Genomic DNA, 17,364 nt, shown 5'->3' on the forward strand with positions numbered 1-17,364 from the left:
AATGACAGGACTCCAACTGGAATAAAATGAGGCAATAAGCAAGTTAAGCACCAAGAAGATATCCTGTACTGGTGGCCACAGATAAAAAGGTAGGAGTATTTGGGGGGGGGGGGGGGGGGCTAGCCTTTTCAATAAAAATCACAGTGAAACAACAACAACACTGAAAGTATGCAATTCTTCATATTATACTATCTTCACCCACCAACATATTTTCTAGCTCATTTACCAAATATTGTTAAGACAGTTAAGCACAAAGGGAGCTTATGGAAGCCAACATTCATCTTTCTATAAAGATTTTTATCCATCACAAAGTTGACATGACAACTCATTTCAATTTCTTACTAGAAGCCCACAAAGCTTATGTGCCTTAACTACTGTAGTTAAATGCAATAAAAGATCTCAAAAAAGAACAAAATAACCCACGTTTAGATTTATATTTTAGAACTAAGGTAATTCCAGTTTTGTACAAATTAACTGCCATAGTTTCTGTAAAAAGTTGGGTTGTTATGCAGTTTTTAAGTTTTAAACTGTTCTTGATCAATAGTAAGGAAATCTATATTAACAAACACTGCACAAAGCTAAAACTTTCAAGAATATTATCAACGTACTTGACTTTGCCGAGATACCTGAAGACCCAGTCCTGAGCCATTATCCACATCTCCCATAAGGAAGTCTGAAACTCTGTCATGGGAGTCAGAATAAAAATTAAATTATGCTTTGGCATACCACACAGGCACAAATGTCTAACAAATACTCAGACCAAATATCACGTGGGAACAATCAGCATCTATTTTAAGATAGTCACAGCTATAAAAGGTAGCATTTTAAAATATATATTATGTTTAACTGCTAAAAACGTCTACTAATGAAATTGTTGAACATCAGGTAATTTCAAATTTTGGGTAGAAGCCTAGATATAGTTTGCTCTGATCTCAATTGTTAGAAAACAGGTGGGACTTCAGTGTTGCTTCAGAAATCAAAAATTTAATAGAGAATAGCTGCAAGAAAAGACTGGATACATTGAAGCAAAGACCTTCAAGTATAAGAGTATAAAATTTTACTTTCTTTTCAATTGTAAGAAAAGCTTACTATTTTAGGAGACCTAAAAAAAGAAATAGCATTAGGAAAGGAAAATTACAAATTAAATGAATAACATGGTTGAAGAATCTTATTAGTGGTTCAGATACGTAGAGTCTAAAGCAGGGGTAGTCAACCTTTTTATACCTACCACCCACGTTAGTATCTCTGTTAAGTAGTAAAATTTTCTAACTGCCCACCGGTTCCACAGTAATGGTGATTTGTAAAGTAGGGAAGTAACTTTACTTTATAAAATTTATAAAGCAGAGTTATAGCAAACCCCTACCGCCCACCATGAAAGCTGGAGCGCCCACTAGTGGGCAGTAGGGACCAGGTTGACTACCACTGGTCTAAAGTCTAAAAAACACAATTATATCTTTTTAAAACTTACGCGTTGCCAAAAGTGAATGCCAGTAAGTCAATAGAAGAGAGTATTTCACTTAATACTTCTCGCTTCTTTTCTTCATTAATTTCCTTAAAGTTCACAGCTAAGAGAGAAAATAAAGAGGCTCTGTAAATTAGCAGATTGAATTTTCGTAGCTAAGTAATGCTCTCAAATCTGGCCATAGAATGAGTACTATGTTGTATTTAAACTAAAGAAATAGGGCTAGGGAGTATTTTATTCAGTTCATGGTAAATAATCTTTTCAAAAAAGAGAGAGGGAGGGAGGGAGGGAGGGAGGGAGGGAGGAAGGAAGGAAGGAAGGAAGGAAGGAAGGAAGGAAGGAAGGAAGGAAGGAAGGAAGGAAGGGGCACTGTGTCTCCAGATAGGAGTTAAGCACTTCCCTGTTCCTCAAACTCCAGAGAGCCATCTTACATAATACTTATGTGGAATTTGGGACATCTGAGAAGGGAAGGCTAGCAACTTTCCTGAAAAAAATGTTGTTCATGGCAGTGATCATTCATTGGCACCAAGATAAGCATTTTTTGTTAAGCTTAATTAATGTTTCCTATGTAATGTGATCATTTTGACCGATCACACTATACAGAAAAAGAAATGTTTTAGTGACTCCTTGAAAAATCACTTTGCCAACTTTCATTGGCACTCAAGGTTCTGGAAACTAGATTCAGGATCCTGGCAAAAAGAGTAAAAACTGGCTGAAGGTTTATCATTGCTCTTTATTGTCTGAATCAGTTTGTAATATAAGCCAAATTTTTATTTCTTCATTAAGCAGAAAAATATTTGCATGATGTAACTACATTTTATCATAAACAGGGGCATACATTATTATCCTGGATTGTAGAAAAACTGAACCTACAAAAGATAAGTAAAATGAAGAATAGAAAACTTTAAATCCACTTCAATCAGAGGAGCAGGAGGTTAACTGCAGCAGTCTTAGACTGAAAGGCTTTGCAGAGTATACTCAGAAATTTAGAAAATTGAGAGACTATATCAGTTCCAGTCTCTGAAAGATTACCTCTTTCAATAATTTCCCTTCACAAAAATATCTTCCCCATTATTCAATCTTCATATTTCACTGGTATTTAGAAACAGCTTCCATTATATCCTTTAACATCTTTTACACAACACATATTTTTATTAAGAAACTAATGAAACCCTAATGTTTTAAAGAAAATAAATTAGAAAAATGTAAATGAGTTTATTTAGAAGTAAGCTACACTTAAAATATCATGTGATTTTATTGACAAGTATTTAAAAAAAGGCAATGGATTAAATAAACCAGACATTCCATCAGACTTCCTTTGTGACAAGGAACGTTTATAGTAGGGTGGTAGAAATTAACTGTCTAATATTATATATTATCATAATCTATTCAATATAGACTTCATTGCTCTTAATGTAAATTTTGTTTCCTCATATAAACTCTGTTCTGAAAACTCTCTTCACAAATAATTGAAATATTTAAAACCAATTCCTCTACATTCTATATTCTAAAATTTAACAATGCATTTATAGTCATACTAAATGGATTTTGTAAGATAGATTACATATATCATTTTTTTCCAGAATAAAATACTAGAAATGCAAAGCCTGATAACCATTAAGTAGTTTAAAAGTTCACATAAATCAAAGGCCGTCGCTAGCTCATCCTGTATGGCATAAAAGGGACAGTACTGTAAATTTGTGAAAAACAATCTAATGGCTCACAATAACACTGTAAGTTAAGCATGCAAGACATAAATATATATTTTAATGCATATATTGAAAATATTACTGGAAATTAAAAGAGCAAATAAGGAGGAAAACAATAAAGATACCGGTAGCAAAAAAAAATGTACAATTTGAACTGTTTTGAACAATGTTTCCCCGAGGAAATGCTATCGAATATACCAAATGAAATCTTTTCCTGTTTGACAAGTCTGTCTTTGTTTCTTGCTATGCCTAAATTGTAATGATTTGGAAAATAAGTACTTAGTGATTTAAATATAAATTAATTTCTCCTACCTTATTTCTAAAACACTTCTACTCAAAGAACGCTAAAGCCTTCTTTCAACCATTACATACTGATATTACTTATCATCAGCTTTAAACAGTCTTTCCCCAGGACATCCTGGCTGTACACAATAGCACTGACAACAATTAGTAATACGATTTCCATGTCTGGAAATGGCAGTTTCTATACAGCTACTCTTTCAAGTCAGCATGCAACATAATAGAGATGGGAAAAAGTAATGTAAACATTTGGTTCAAGGACTATTATTAAAAACTGAAACCATCATCCCTGGATTTATAATAACATAATTTAGTAGTCTAATAAAATATAATTGTAACTTGAATTCTCTCCCTCCCTCTCTCTCCCTTCCTCCCCTGAAACAGTTTCATGTGATCTACTGGTATTTATTTTTTTCTTCACCTATTTTAGATATGCAAATATTAATTGTGGCAAGCCGTGCAAAATAATGAAATTATGTTGGGATAAATTAAATGCCCAATGTAGTAATTTTTTCACAAATTGTGATAATGGATAAGATCATAAGATTAATTGAATATAATTAATAATAATAATTAGTATAATAACATTACAATTAAAGCCAATGCAATTACTCAAGGTCGCTAGAAATACAATGGCATATATTTTGCAGTATTAAATAAAATGCAAAAAGATTGTTATTTACAACAAATCTTCATCTGAGAATAAATGGATTCTCTGCTGTCACAGAGAAATATATGAAAGCAATGAAGTCTATATCGAGTAATTTATTATAATATATGATACTAGCGGGATACCCGTGCTTCGCGATGAAACTATGTGATCGGGCAATGCAGGAGAAATCCGGTTCACTCCAGTTCAATCTGTTGGCTCAGTGGTGGTCGGTGATTGAAACACATAGGGGAATATCACTCCCGCCATCTTAAGTCCAGAAGCAGTTCCATAGCTGAAAGGCATAGATATTTAGGTGAGGTACCAACGTTTAGTACTGTAAGGAGCCCCAGATCGCTCCTGAGTGAAGGAGTGGGACATCTGCCAGTTTGAACTGAGGTAACAGAATGTGAGGCAACTGGCAGCTGGAATAGAGTTTTTTTTCAGATGGGGGCGGGGAGTGGAATTTCTTAGCATCAGAGCGTGTTAATTACTGTATAAGAAATACTAATGATATGATAGTCATTTCGAAAAATCCTTTCTTAGCGAGCACCTAGAAGCCAAGAGGAACATATTTCCAAATTTCAAGTTTGTAGGCTTTAAAGTTCTAGAGATTTTGTGATAAGTGAGTGATATTTGGCTTTTATATATATAGACAGCTAATAAACAGAAAGCTTGCCTCCAAAAGACTGGAGTTTAGTTTAATAAGGTGAGTCAAGACTTTGTTGAGAGAAAAAAATCTGTATACTAAATTTTTGAAAAAATAAAAATAGTGAAGCTTCCAATATAGATGGCTTTTGATTAACAACTACTCATTCAACAACTTTTCAAATTTTTGATGGCACTGAACAAATGGTACTTTAAGGACAAATCCATAAAGTTCCAGCTGTTGGGTTCCCTTACAGTCACGTGATCACAATTTGTGATCTTCTCTGTTGGCTTTCTGCAACCAAAGTCAATGGGAAAGCCAGAAGGAAGTCACGGTCATGTAAGGTTCTTGCTTAATGATTCGTTCAAAAATGTAAATGGGGACTGTTGGAACTGCCATCACTAAGCAGCACATTCACATGATATCATCACTTAGAAATGGAATTCTGGTCCCAATTGCCACTATTAGCTGAGAACTGCCTTGTACTAAATTACAAGCATCAGATAAGAGTATAGTAGCTTATATATGTAGCAATGGAAAATGCCCGCTGGAGAAACCATGGAACCCTACTTCTTTTTCTTCTTCCTTTTTTAAAAGTTTGTATCGGTTTGTATTGTTGCAATTGTAATTTTTAATTTAATTATTCAAATCAATAATAAATATTTAAATTACTAATATACTATTGAATCAAATATGGATAGACATACTTCAAGTTAATATAATATTGATTAAAAATTGTAGCTAGACATGTAGTTTAGTTGGTCCATTAAAGTCTTAGCTGCAGAATTATTCCAGTGGCACAATGATTACATATGGGAATAGAACTGAGACTTAACATCAAGTCTACTTTCAGTCATGAGAGTTCACTCAGTGACTTTGGGTGAGTTATTATCTCTCATCCTAAATTGTTTCAGTGTTATTACTGTGAAGGGAAAATCTGAGGAGGAGGGCTGTATATGATGCCTTGAGCTTAGGGGGGAAAAGACAGGATATAAATCTCACAAAGAGATTTATAGCAATCTCCAAATTATTGGTACACTAAAAAGAGACACACCTCCTCCCAAAACTTTGAGAAAGCTATATTTTGCAATTCAAATATATTACAGAAGTATTACAACAAAATTAAGAGCATGAGCCGTGAAGAGAGGTATGTGTAGAATCTGGTGGTTTCATCAGTTGCCTCTCCCTCCTGCCCCCTCCCCATTTCAGATAACTATGGTTGTAATAACCTGATTAAAAACTAAATTCAGATATGAATATTTAATATGATCTTTGTAAGATTATTTACCTAAATTTCAGTTTAAATGTGCGGTATAGAAAATAATATTGTTGTGTATCATGGGATGGTTATTCAATTTCTGCAAAAAATATTATACCTTAAATACTTTAGCTATCTCCACCTACCAGATACACCAATTATTGAATTATCAAATAGAAAGATAATACCCATGAGAGTATCTGATGAAATTCAGAATTGCATAATAATATCAATAATTTAATCCATTTTTTTAAAAAAATAGCATTTAATTATTGAGGAAGATACACAGATAAAAGAATCCCAATTTATGTTAATTGATGCTATATTTTGAAGATTTTTTTCCAATCCCAGTTTACAGTCACAATAAAATAATTGTATCATTTTTCTTACCTCTGACTTTTGCAATGACTGTACCTGCAGCACTTAGAACATCAACTGAATAAAGATTCGGATGTTTGTTAATTATTGCCTTTAATACACGAAGTACCTCACCCAAACGTTCATGAACAAATTGATGGAGACAGTTTTGATTTTCTGTAAAGAAAATTTTATAGTATTTAATAGATAAGCAGTATCCACATAAAGCGCTGCAAATATGATTTCCCTTGTTATCTGGGCTTAGTCACATGGAAGGCTTACAGGAGCTATTTTAAGAGTATAAACTAGTTCATACTGTCAAAGAAAAGTATGGTAGGAAAGTATTATGATAGGAGTTACAGCATTTAAAAACTGAGAGTAAACTTCAGGGAAAGACTATCAATAAATAATTAGGCTATGGCCATACTTTTCAATGGATGTTCACAGAGCCACCCTTGCCCCCATGTGGCAATGGAACATGCCCATTGCCTGTACAAGAAGGTATTCTGGAGAAACCGGGGAAGAATTAAAATATTGCCCCTTGAGCAGACAATATTCCTTACAACTATATTAATTATTTAACTGATGTAGTTAAAACTTCAAAAAGTGCGGAAACAAAGAACTTGTCTATCCACTGTGTGCCATAGTTTCTGAAAGTCTGGAAAATATCAGATGTTCCACTATGGATTTTCTCTCTCCTCCAAATTAAAAACATTTTTAGTTATAATCATTCAGCAAAAATATATTCAAATGGAATCAATTTTATTTTAAATAAATGAAAGAGAATTAAAGACTTCTATTTCTTCACCTAGATTAATTTATACCTTTAACAGGCAACATTCTGTGATCTAAGAGCTGCACTCAAAATGTGAGCTTGACCAGAAAGAAATCAGCAAGCTGTTAGTCAGTAAAAGTAAATGTATGAACAAACAGAACGTTTTATCCCCAGAAGTGGCCAATCAAGTACTTTTAAATAATCCTAAAGCCTGGTGTTCAGCTCTGGAAAGAAACAATATTACTCTTTTGCCCTATTTGCTTTTTCTGAAATTGAAATATACAGGACAATTCATTTAGGTGTTTGGACTATTTTAATATTAAGTGGAATCTTTGAAAACAATCCAAATTCTGATAGAATGCAAGCCCACTATGTATATCAGGGGTATCAAACTTGCAGCCCATGGGCCACATGTGTCATGTGCTGGCCATGCCCACCCCCGTTTTAGCGAAGGGGGATAAAGTCACGATACGTCGTGCGACGAAAACGTGAGGCCGCAAGTTTGACACCCTGATGTATCTTAAAAATCACGTCATGGCCTACTGTAAATCAGTAACTAATTTATATATCACAAAAGACAGGAAAGAACATGATCTGTTTTACTAAAACTTTATTTCTAACAATGTAGCAGATGCTAAAATATATTCTCATTGTTTTCTATGTTTTTATAATCTATAGATAGGATTCAAAATATCTAAAATCTATCATCAAAATGATGATCACACTGTTTAACAGGAAGAGCGCACATATGTCAATTTAATTTCATATAATAACAAGTTAAGTAGACAGATGTATACTTAATTTCATAAAATAATAGTTCACTTGGATACTGAAGGATTTTAAAATTTTCAAATTAAGTTCTCTCCTATGCTTAAATTTAAGACATGGCAGCAGTACAAACAGGTACCAACATTTTTTCAATAGCAATCCTGCTATATCCTAATCCTCACTTCATTTAATATTTTCCTATTTTAACACACTTCCATCTTTCCTAGAATATCACTATGAGTACTTTTTACTCAATCGTTTATTTCAAAGGAGGATTTATATTGCTTTAAATGATCCTGACCTACTCTAAAGTAGTAATATCCAATCCAGTCTCTATAACTGGATTCAGAAAAAGAGAACTTAATCTTCCATTGTTCTAATATGCAAAACATTAAAGCAACGATTATTTTTTACCAGAATAGGATGAAAGCCAGTAACAGCACTGAAAACACATCAAACAATTAAAATTGACGCAGAGGATTTTAAACTCCTTTAAAATTTTTCATCTTTTTAAAGTGTTATGGCACTTTAAAAAGATGAAAAAGTATTAATTAAGTTATAGGCTTTAATCATAATTGCCCAGAACAAAAGTCAACAATCAATTATAAAAGCTAATCCACATGAACTATGTACCAGCAATACCAACTGGAATGATAATCTATTAATGTTCTAATTCACTTGAGATATTTATAACCAATACCAATTTCTTCACTACTACCAACTTTCCTTAAAGAAACTGTGTCCTCATTCATAAAATAACTATCAAGCAAACCTTATGCTTGTGATAAGCCACTGTTAACTCATTTTTCTCAGCTGCAAATTGAGTGCCATCATCAAGCAAGTGAAGGAAGTGAAATTTTTAGGATTTATCTTCCAATCATCTTCAACATGGAAAAATGTAATAAAAGACTACCTTGGGTACCGTTTTTGTGACCAATTTTCAGTTACCTCTAAAAAGACTGCAAAATTGTTATCAATAATTATTAGAAGGCTAATAATAGTTGTTCCTAATTGTTTCAGGCCTGTCCTATATACTCATTCCACTCATATGCTCTCTAAATGTGTGTTTTATGTCCGCTGTTTGATGTATTTTAATTATTGGTCTGGATTAAATAAACTAACAAATCACGTACATACAAAATCTACCAACATTACCTTAGTTTGCAAGGTCCTGCACCAGTAAAGCTCTTTAAGGCAAAGGTCCTAAGCCTAATGCTTTATGGTGCAGAAGTCTGTCTGTTATAAAGACTTAAGAGCATTAGATATTGCCAACACAAAATTTGTAAGAGCGATGTTTTATTTCACTTGTATTCTAAATATTTCCACAAATTCAAAACAGGTTTCCCTTCTATAGAGGCATTGTATGATTTTATATATTAAGATACTGGAAATCTCTCTGCTGCTTATGGGCAAGTTAACTTCCTCAGAGAAAAATAACATAGGGAGAGCTTTAAATTATTGTAGCTTTTCGCTCAGTGTTTAATTGTACAAAATGTCACTGGAATAAAGCAGAAATATACCAATTCCAACCTGCAGAGAGAAGTTTGACCCATACTATTTCTTCTTCTCAGAAAACAATCTGTATTAGGCTCTTCTCAAAAAATTATTTGTATTAGGCTGCTACTTTACTAACATTCTGTCTATTCCACAAATAATAGTTTTTTCCATGCTAGACATAATAAAAATCTATCTACAAATCTAGAGGGCAGATATAATAATGTCTCTCTCAAAGATCATATTTGTTCTTGTTTGAAAGGATCGGTCATCAATCCCACATGTCTTAATGAATTGTTTCATGTATCAATCTTTGAATTGGCTTTCTGACTTTATTTTAGAAGAAAAGCATCTCAACTTCACTTTATAAGGATTATCAAATGCAAATGGATCATATTAAAAACCTGTCAAGAAATATTCACTGCTTTTTTATCAGCTCCATCCATAGATGTCCAAGTTTGTTTTCCTCTTGTCTATCCTTCTATTTTTGTGAACAATATAATTTACCTATTTTCTAATTTAAAACATATAATTTCTGAATGGCATTTTTACCACATATGCATTAATTTCTATTAGTCTTTAATTTTTATTAATCACTCAAACACAGAATCTGGTCACACAGCTGCTAAAATATGTTCAAGTTTACTAGTTTCAAAACAATGACCTGACATTACATTACATGCAAGTGAGAAAAGTATTCAAGTTGTATAAGCAGGATCTTCTTTTGTTAGGTGCTATTTATGAAATTCAAATAATTGAATTTATTTATTAACCTTAATAATGAAAGCAAGTTTAATATTTGGCTTTTAAAATATGCAGATGCTTTATTTTACTATCCATTTTATCAAATGCTAAATATTCCTGTATTAGTATTTAATAATGCTTTGATCTAGACGTGGTATTCAGTAGGTTCTGCCCAGTTCTGGAGAATCGGTAGGAGAAATTTTGAGTAGTTCAGAGAACTGGTAAATACCACCTCTGACTGGCACTGCCCGGATCTATTCTCTGCCTCCTGAGTCCCAGCTGATTGGGAGAAAATGGGGATTTTCCTTCCCCTGGAGTGGGGATGGAATGGAGATTTTACAGTATCCTTCCCCTGCCACGCCCACCAAGCCACGCCCACAGAACCGGTAGTAAAAAAAATTGAATCCCACCACTGATTTTGATTCTAATTGAATTAAGTGTTTTAATGTTTTAAAAATAACAATTGATTGCAACTATTTTTTTCTTTAACAACTCTGTAATCCTGTAATGCATTGAAGTAGAGTCGGGGGTGACTGAACAGAGCTCGAGTGTTTACTAGGCAGGTGCTCTTCCTGATGCCTATATGAAGTTCACAGCAGACAATTACTCATTGTGCCCAAAGAGAGAAATATCTGCTGCTACCTAGGTTTGAACTCAGAGCCTCCTGATTCTGAGTTAAGAGCTCCACCTCTACGCCACAATGCCACTCAATTGATTGTAACTATAAAAAAAATGAATAAAACAAAGCTGCTATTTACAGATCAAATGAAAAGATATTTGAAACATTTTAAGCTAAGGAAATCTTACACTAAATTGTATATGATGAAGGCTTTCAAAATTCACTATTCCATTTAGTAAAAATAATTCAAGTCCTTTTTATGACTAACAAACTGCAGTAATCTGTAAATTAATTCTGTGCATCATTTCATTCTTGCTTTAAGTCTATCTGCAATCACCAGTGCCTAAATCTTCAGAATATTCTAGACTGTTTATATAAAAAAGCTTTTCTGAATTTTTTTCCAATTTCCAACATTTTTAAACAGTATAAAACAAAATGCAACACTGAAATCTATCTTATCAAGAATCCATGCAACAATTCCCAGAAATGTTACTTCCATTAATGCTACCTGAATACGCTATATATTGGAGTTTCATGTCCCAGCTTTGAACAATTGGTTACTTCATTTTTCACTGTGAATGCTAAGTTTCTCAGAAGCACAACACACATTTCTGTAAGCACACAAAGAATTGATAAAAATATTACAAAACATTTTGATAAATATATTACAAAAGTCTTTAAGGCATCCCATTCTGCAATTTGAGCAAGGTGTTCTAACCTCAGTCAAAATTGAGTGACACACCCTCAAAATTGACTGGAGCACTGTTTTGTAGTCATTAATCCCAGTTTTGAAAAGATTCAAAAGATTCATTAATCTTCCCTACTGTTTTTCAGCGAGCAATGTTATAAGAATTGCAGATAGTGCAACAATACCCTTTTGTGAGAAATATATTGCATTATAGAAGATTATATGCAGGAATTTGGAATTAGGCTGTTTTAATTTCTGATTGTTGCCAAGAAGAAAACAGTCTTTCTGACTGTTTAAAAATGGAGGGCTTCTGACCTCCCTCTGCCCATACTGAAGAAGCAAAATTTAAAAGTAGTGTTATATTGTAGCAGCATTCATTCCCATCAAATTGTTTAAGAAAATTCATAATGAACTTAAATCCGATCACTTCACAGATCAGATCGCTTCATCTAATATAGCCACAGAATCAGTCTAAAGCAATCAAATAAATAAATACATTCGCTCTAATTCACAATTTGAATTTACCTAGCATTTGTATTGTATTTTGAGTCATTCCAATTTTGAAGATATAAGCCATGAGCTTATCATTTCAAGCCAATATCAAAGAGAAAATGCCCTTAAAATTCCTAGATAAGTATAAAATGTAGAAGTTTTAGGGTAGGGGTGTCAAACTGATGGCCCACGGACCAGATGCAACACGTGCAGACCAAGCCCATCCAACTCCATGAAAGGAAAAAATGTTGCGATACGTCACAAGACAGCAACATGACACGGCGAGTTTGACACCCATGGTCTAGAGCAGTGGTTCCCAAACTTTTTCAGTCCACCCCCCCCCCCTTGGTGCTACAAACTGATCCCCAGTGCCCCCCACCCAATTTAAAAACCTTTTTAGTTAATGTTAATTCAACAAAATTGTTGAACATGATCCAGTGATACCAGGTTTTCAAAGTCTGATAGTCATTTAACAAGAACCTTAGTAACTAGTAACTTAGTAAACTCAGTAGAATTTAGTAACAACTTCACTGTTCTTAGTAATTCCTGTGTAGATATTGAAAGAAGTAATCTCAGTAAGGTATTATCACAAAGTACAAAATTGCAACAGATATCATTAAGATATCACAAACTTACACAAAAAGATGTTCTTGTAAGAAACCCAAAATGGATAATAAACACTTTTGTCTTTTATCTAAAGTTTTTCATCTTTAGATTAATGACCTTAATTATTCTTTCTCTCCTTCACAAACATACACATATACCAGTGGTGGGTTTCAAAATTTTTAGAACCTATTCTGTAGGTGTGGCCTATTTTGTGGGCATGGCTTGGCGGTCATGTGACCATGTGGGAGTGGCCAACTTGTAAAATGTGGTGAAACTCATTTAAAAATGCTCTTGATAAAGAAATAACCATTCTTAAACAGATTCCAAAGAAAGTAAGAGATAAGAGGAAGAAATATTCCTCTTTAGCAAAAAAATTATATAATAAAGGGGTCTGGTTCAGGTGTTTATTGCCAGAAGGCATGCTGATTTTCTGGGAGGGCAGCAGAATTAGAATTAACACAGTTGTGGAAGCGGAGGCTTTCACTAAAAAACATAATGCTCTCCTAGATGAAATAGGGGATGGTACACAAGAGATGAGGGAGGGAGGTGCTGAGGCTCTGCCAGTAGACGGGGGGGAGGATGCAATAACCAGAAGACTCAGGTCACAAAAGTGATTTGAAACATTATTGCAATTGTTGTTAAAATGTACCTTTATGGAAGTAATACAAAAAAATGATTGAAATATATTGATGACTTAGTGTTAAACCCAAAACTGCTAATATCTATTCAAATGTTGATGTTTTTCTATTTTTCTCTGTAAAAGTTGTGAGATTTGGGGGGACTGCTTTCCTCTGCACGATGTAGCTGTCAAAAAATTTTATACCCTTTTTAACCCTTTTTCCTTGAAAAAATTTGTAAAAACCAATAAAACTTGTTAATAACAATGCTCTTGCTTAGCAACCAAAATGTTGGGCTCAATTGTGATCATAAGTTCTCTTTTTTCTTTCTTTCTTTCTTTCTTTTTCTTTCTTTCCTTCTTTCCTTCCTTCCTTCCTTTCTTCCTTCCTTCTTTTCCTTCCTTCCTTCCTTCTTTTTTATATCTCTCTTTCTCTTTCTTTCCTTTCTTTTCCTTCCTTCCTTCCATTCTTTCTTTCTTGTATGTCTCTCTTTCTTTTCTTCCTTTCTCTTCCTTCCTTTGTTCCTTCTTTCTTGTCTCTCTCTCCCCCACTTACTTTCCCTTTCCTTCTTTCTCTTTTTCTTTCTTTCTCTTTCTCCCTTTGTCTCTCTTTTTCTCTCTCTCTCCCTCTTCCTTCCTTTTATTCTCTCTTACACACTCTCTCTCTCGCCCCCACTCTCTCTCACACACACTCACATACCTTCCAATTGGTGAAAATTTCTGTTTTGCCAGCTGGGAAGCTGGCAAAGAAGCCTCGTTTTCCCTGCCACCTGCAGCTCTTGGAGGAAGGAAGAATGGAAGTGAGCCTCGGGCCTCATCTCTGTCTCCTTCCTTGAGAGCTAGCTTTGGGGACGGCCAGCCTCTCCCGTCACTGCACTCTTCACTCGCCTTTCACCCAGAGGATCTGCCAGTGGGGTGCCTGCCATTTCATCTTCCGAGAGAAGTTCGGGAGAGATGCGCAAACGGCCGTAACACGAGGCTCCTGAGGAGGATGCTGGACACCAGGGGTGGCAGTGGCACCTGCTGCTGCTGCTGCTCCTGGTAATGCAGGGTTCTTGGAGAGCATTAAGTTGCAGGCGCACCAATTCCAGCAGCTGTGTTTTCCCTTGAAATTTGCTGTCCCTGCAACCTGAAGGGGACATTCTCCCAGCAGCATCTCAGGTGCTCCCACCCTTAGCCGCGAGGGAGTGAGGATGACTGGGCGCAGTTTGGCACCTCCCGGCTCGCCTCAAACCATCAAGGGGCCTCACGCGCCTGCTCGCTCACATGGCCTGCGTGCTTCCAGCAGAAATGGGAAGTGCGGGGATCTTCATGCAGTAGGGTGGGGGAGGCTGGAGTGGGAGGTTAAATAAACAAATTTGGCTTTGCTTCTTTGCGCGGCAAGAGAGAAAGGTGCCTGAGACGCCGCTGGGAGATTGTCCCCTTCAGGTTGTCCCCCTTAGCGCCCCCTGCTGCCCCCCTTGCCTCTTAGCGCCCCCTGCTGCCCCCCTTGCCTCTTAGCGCCCCCCTGCTACCCCCTTGCCTTTTAGTGCCCCCCTGCTGCCCCTCTTGCCACTTAGCACCCCCTAAGTCATCCCACTGCCCCCCAGAGGGCGGTACCACCCACTTTGGGAACCACTGGTCTAGAGTTTCCAATGTTCTAAATGTTTGTGCCAGGACTTACTTTCTCAAGTGATGATCTGTACACTACATTCTCATTTACTTTGAAATTATTTAATGAGCATCACAAAATTAACACAATCCTATAAGTAATGGATAAGCAGATGTGTTCATCTGCAAACTAAAGTTCAATTTTCTTACAGTTACAACATTCCTCATTTGTTATTGCAGTGATCACTTTCATTATCTTCCATTTCTATCTATCTGAATGCTCCAAATGGACATACTTCATCTCAACTATACACAGAGATGATGTTGCAAAAAAAAAAAGAAGAAGCATTTTACGGAATATATGCATTTATGTAAAATGCATATATTCCGTAAAATGCTTCTTTTTTCAGACTAAATTATATACTTTTTAAAATTATTCATTTTTTGTTAAATATTTAATGCATCAAGCAAAGGCTCAAAGTTATTAATATGAATGCACCTTGGACAGGTCAATACACATAAACTGCAACATATCAAAATCATTATTATCTCCAAAGCATTTCTTCTGTTTCATTTCTAACCTTCAAAGAAAAGTATATACACTTATATAGTAAAACAACAGCACACATAAGATGGAGTACAAAACTACTTTAGAACATTAAAATGTAAGATACAGAACTTCTTTCAAAAGCAATCTAAGAACTGAAGAAATTAAGTGAACACAATAAACTCGTTAAGGAAGAAAGCCAGAATTGCAATAAAGATTAAACAAAATAGTTAAAAAATAAAGAATTGGAAAATGACCAAAATGTCAGAAGTATAGACACAAAACATCTCATTATTTTATAAGTCACTTCTGAAATTCCACTTAAGTTACAGATGCTACATCCTCAAAGACAAATCAACAGAGAAATCAAGGAATGTTCATCTCTACTCCTAAGCCCAAAGACAAAATAATTGTTCCTATTACTTCAAGATCAGTTGTTTAGTAAAAACTTTAAGAAAAATTCTTTCAAATAAAAACCCAAAAGTAATTTAAATCTACTGTTCCCATATTGTGATTATTTTTGGCTGTTTGCACTGTATTTATTTTATACTAAATACTGAAAAGAGAAGCTCTCTATTTTAAATACTAGATAAATATTGGTAATGTAATATTTATTTAACATAAATATTAAATAGATTTAAGAATCAATGAAAAGTAATTTATGATAAAGTTTGAATTCTTTTTGATGTTCATGTTTATTATTTCAGCTGTTTAGTCACAAGCTCTGGTAATAAACTCGGTATCTAAGACCACACTTGCTTCTTCTGTTGCCAAATATATGTGTGATTAAAACAACGGAAATGTTATGTAAAAGCAAGTACTGACAAATCAGCAACATTTGAAATATATCCAGAAGTATAAAGAAATGGGAAAAATGAGGAAAAACAAGAGTCAAGGGGGATTAAGATGCTCAATGAGAAAGAAGAAGAAAAGAAAAAGCAGTGAAAAACAGAAGTGGGATGAAGAATGGAACTGAGTATTTAAGAAATAAGTACTTAAGTAGTAAGCAAATATGTAAGTTGTGAGGAAGAACTGAAGTGCACACAAGCAACAAGCACTTAATTTTTTTGTTTAAATGTGCAAATATTTTATAATCATTTCTCAAGGATTCTCATTTCTCATAAACACCTATAGCCAATATGTCTTCTCTTTTTTAACTAACTTCAATTTTTCTAAATATTTTTTCGTTTTAGTATTTTTGGTGCTGTTGAATTAAGATTTAAGGAACCTCTTCTTGAAGTAAAATTTATTATCAGTCCAGTAAAAGATACAAATTTAAGATAGCAACGAACTCTACCTTTCTAGACTCAAAATTTTGGTGACATTAGCCAAGAAAAGAAATCCTTGTCAGTTAGGAAAAAGGTTATGGCAAACCTTGACAAAATATCAAAGCACAAAACACGTGTATTATGAATTTACAAAGTATATTGTTTTTTCTGTTGTAACATGGCTGTGAAAGCTGGACTGTCAGACTGAATAATATTTTTCTGCCAGCTCCACACATAAATATTTTGATTACAATTCAGGGTTTGTGCTCTCCACTTCTAGAAAATTTGCTAAATTTCCAAAAGATTGCTGCATTTCCAAATTTTCTTTGGAAGCATTTTGAAGTCTGAAAACCCACGACTGAAATTTACGATATGAAATATTGGGATGATTTAGTCTTTCCTATTATGTATAGTATATTATTTCAGCTTTAATTTGGTAAGGCAAACTTCCGTATGTGTCAAGTTCAATTCCTAATGACTTTAAGGATGTCCTATAGATTGTTGGCTGACAACACAATTCCAAAGTTCCAATGGCTGCCCTCCCCTGCAGTCAAATGACCACATTTCAGACAGTTGGCAACCACCCTGCATTTACAGCTGTTTGTAACATCCAGCAGTCAAGTGATTCAATTTATACCATTTTTGCTGAAAAAGGAGTTTACTTTGGTTAAGACCAGACGCGCTTAACAACCATGGTGATACACTTAATAACTACCGCAAAAAAGATAATAAAATCAATTAAGTCATGAAGTGCTTTACAGTTTTCATGTCTT

General features: G+C 34.5%; 1 protein-coding gene across 1 annotated transcript in view; it reads right to left on the reverse strand.

Annotated features, from left to right (window-relative positions):
• Positions 1-17,364, reverse strand: part of ARHGAP29 (Rho GTPase activating protein 29) — a 48,235-nt gene that overhangs the window by 19,332 nt on the left and 11,539 nt on the right. Inside the window, exons 3-5 of the mRNA XM_081949156.1 lie at positions 6,418-6,561; positions 1,469-1,565; positions 609-681 (exon numbers count right to left, since the gene is read on the reverse strand). Coding sequence (XP_081805282.1) covers positions 609-681; positions 1,469-1,565; positions 6,418-6,561 — 314 coding nt within the window. The remainder of the gene's footprint in view (positions 1-608; positions 682-1,468; positions 1,566-6,417; positions 6,562-17,364) is intronic.

The sequence above is a fragment of the Natrix helvetica genome (genome assembly GCF_964273705.1).
Source record: "Natrix helvetica genome assembly, chromosome: 3".
In the NCBI taxonomy this organism is placed as follows: Eukaryota; Metazoa; Chordata; class Lepidosauria; order Squamata; family Natricidae; genus Natrix; species Natrix helvetica.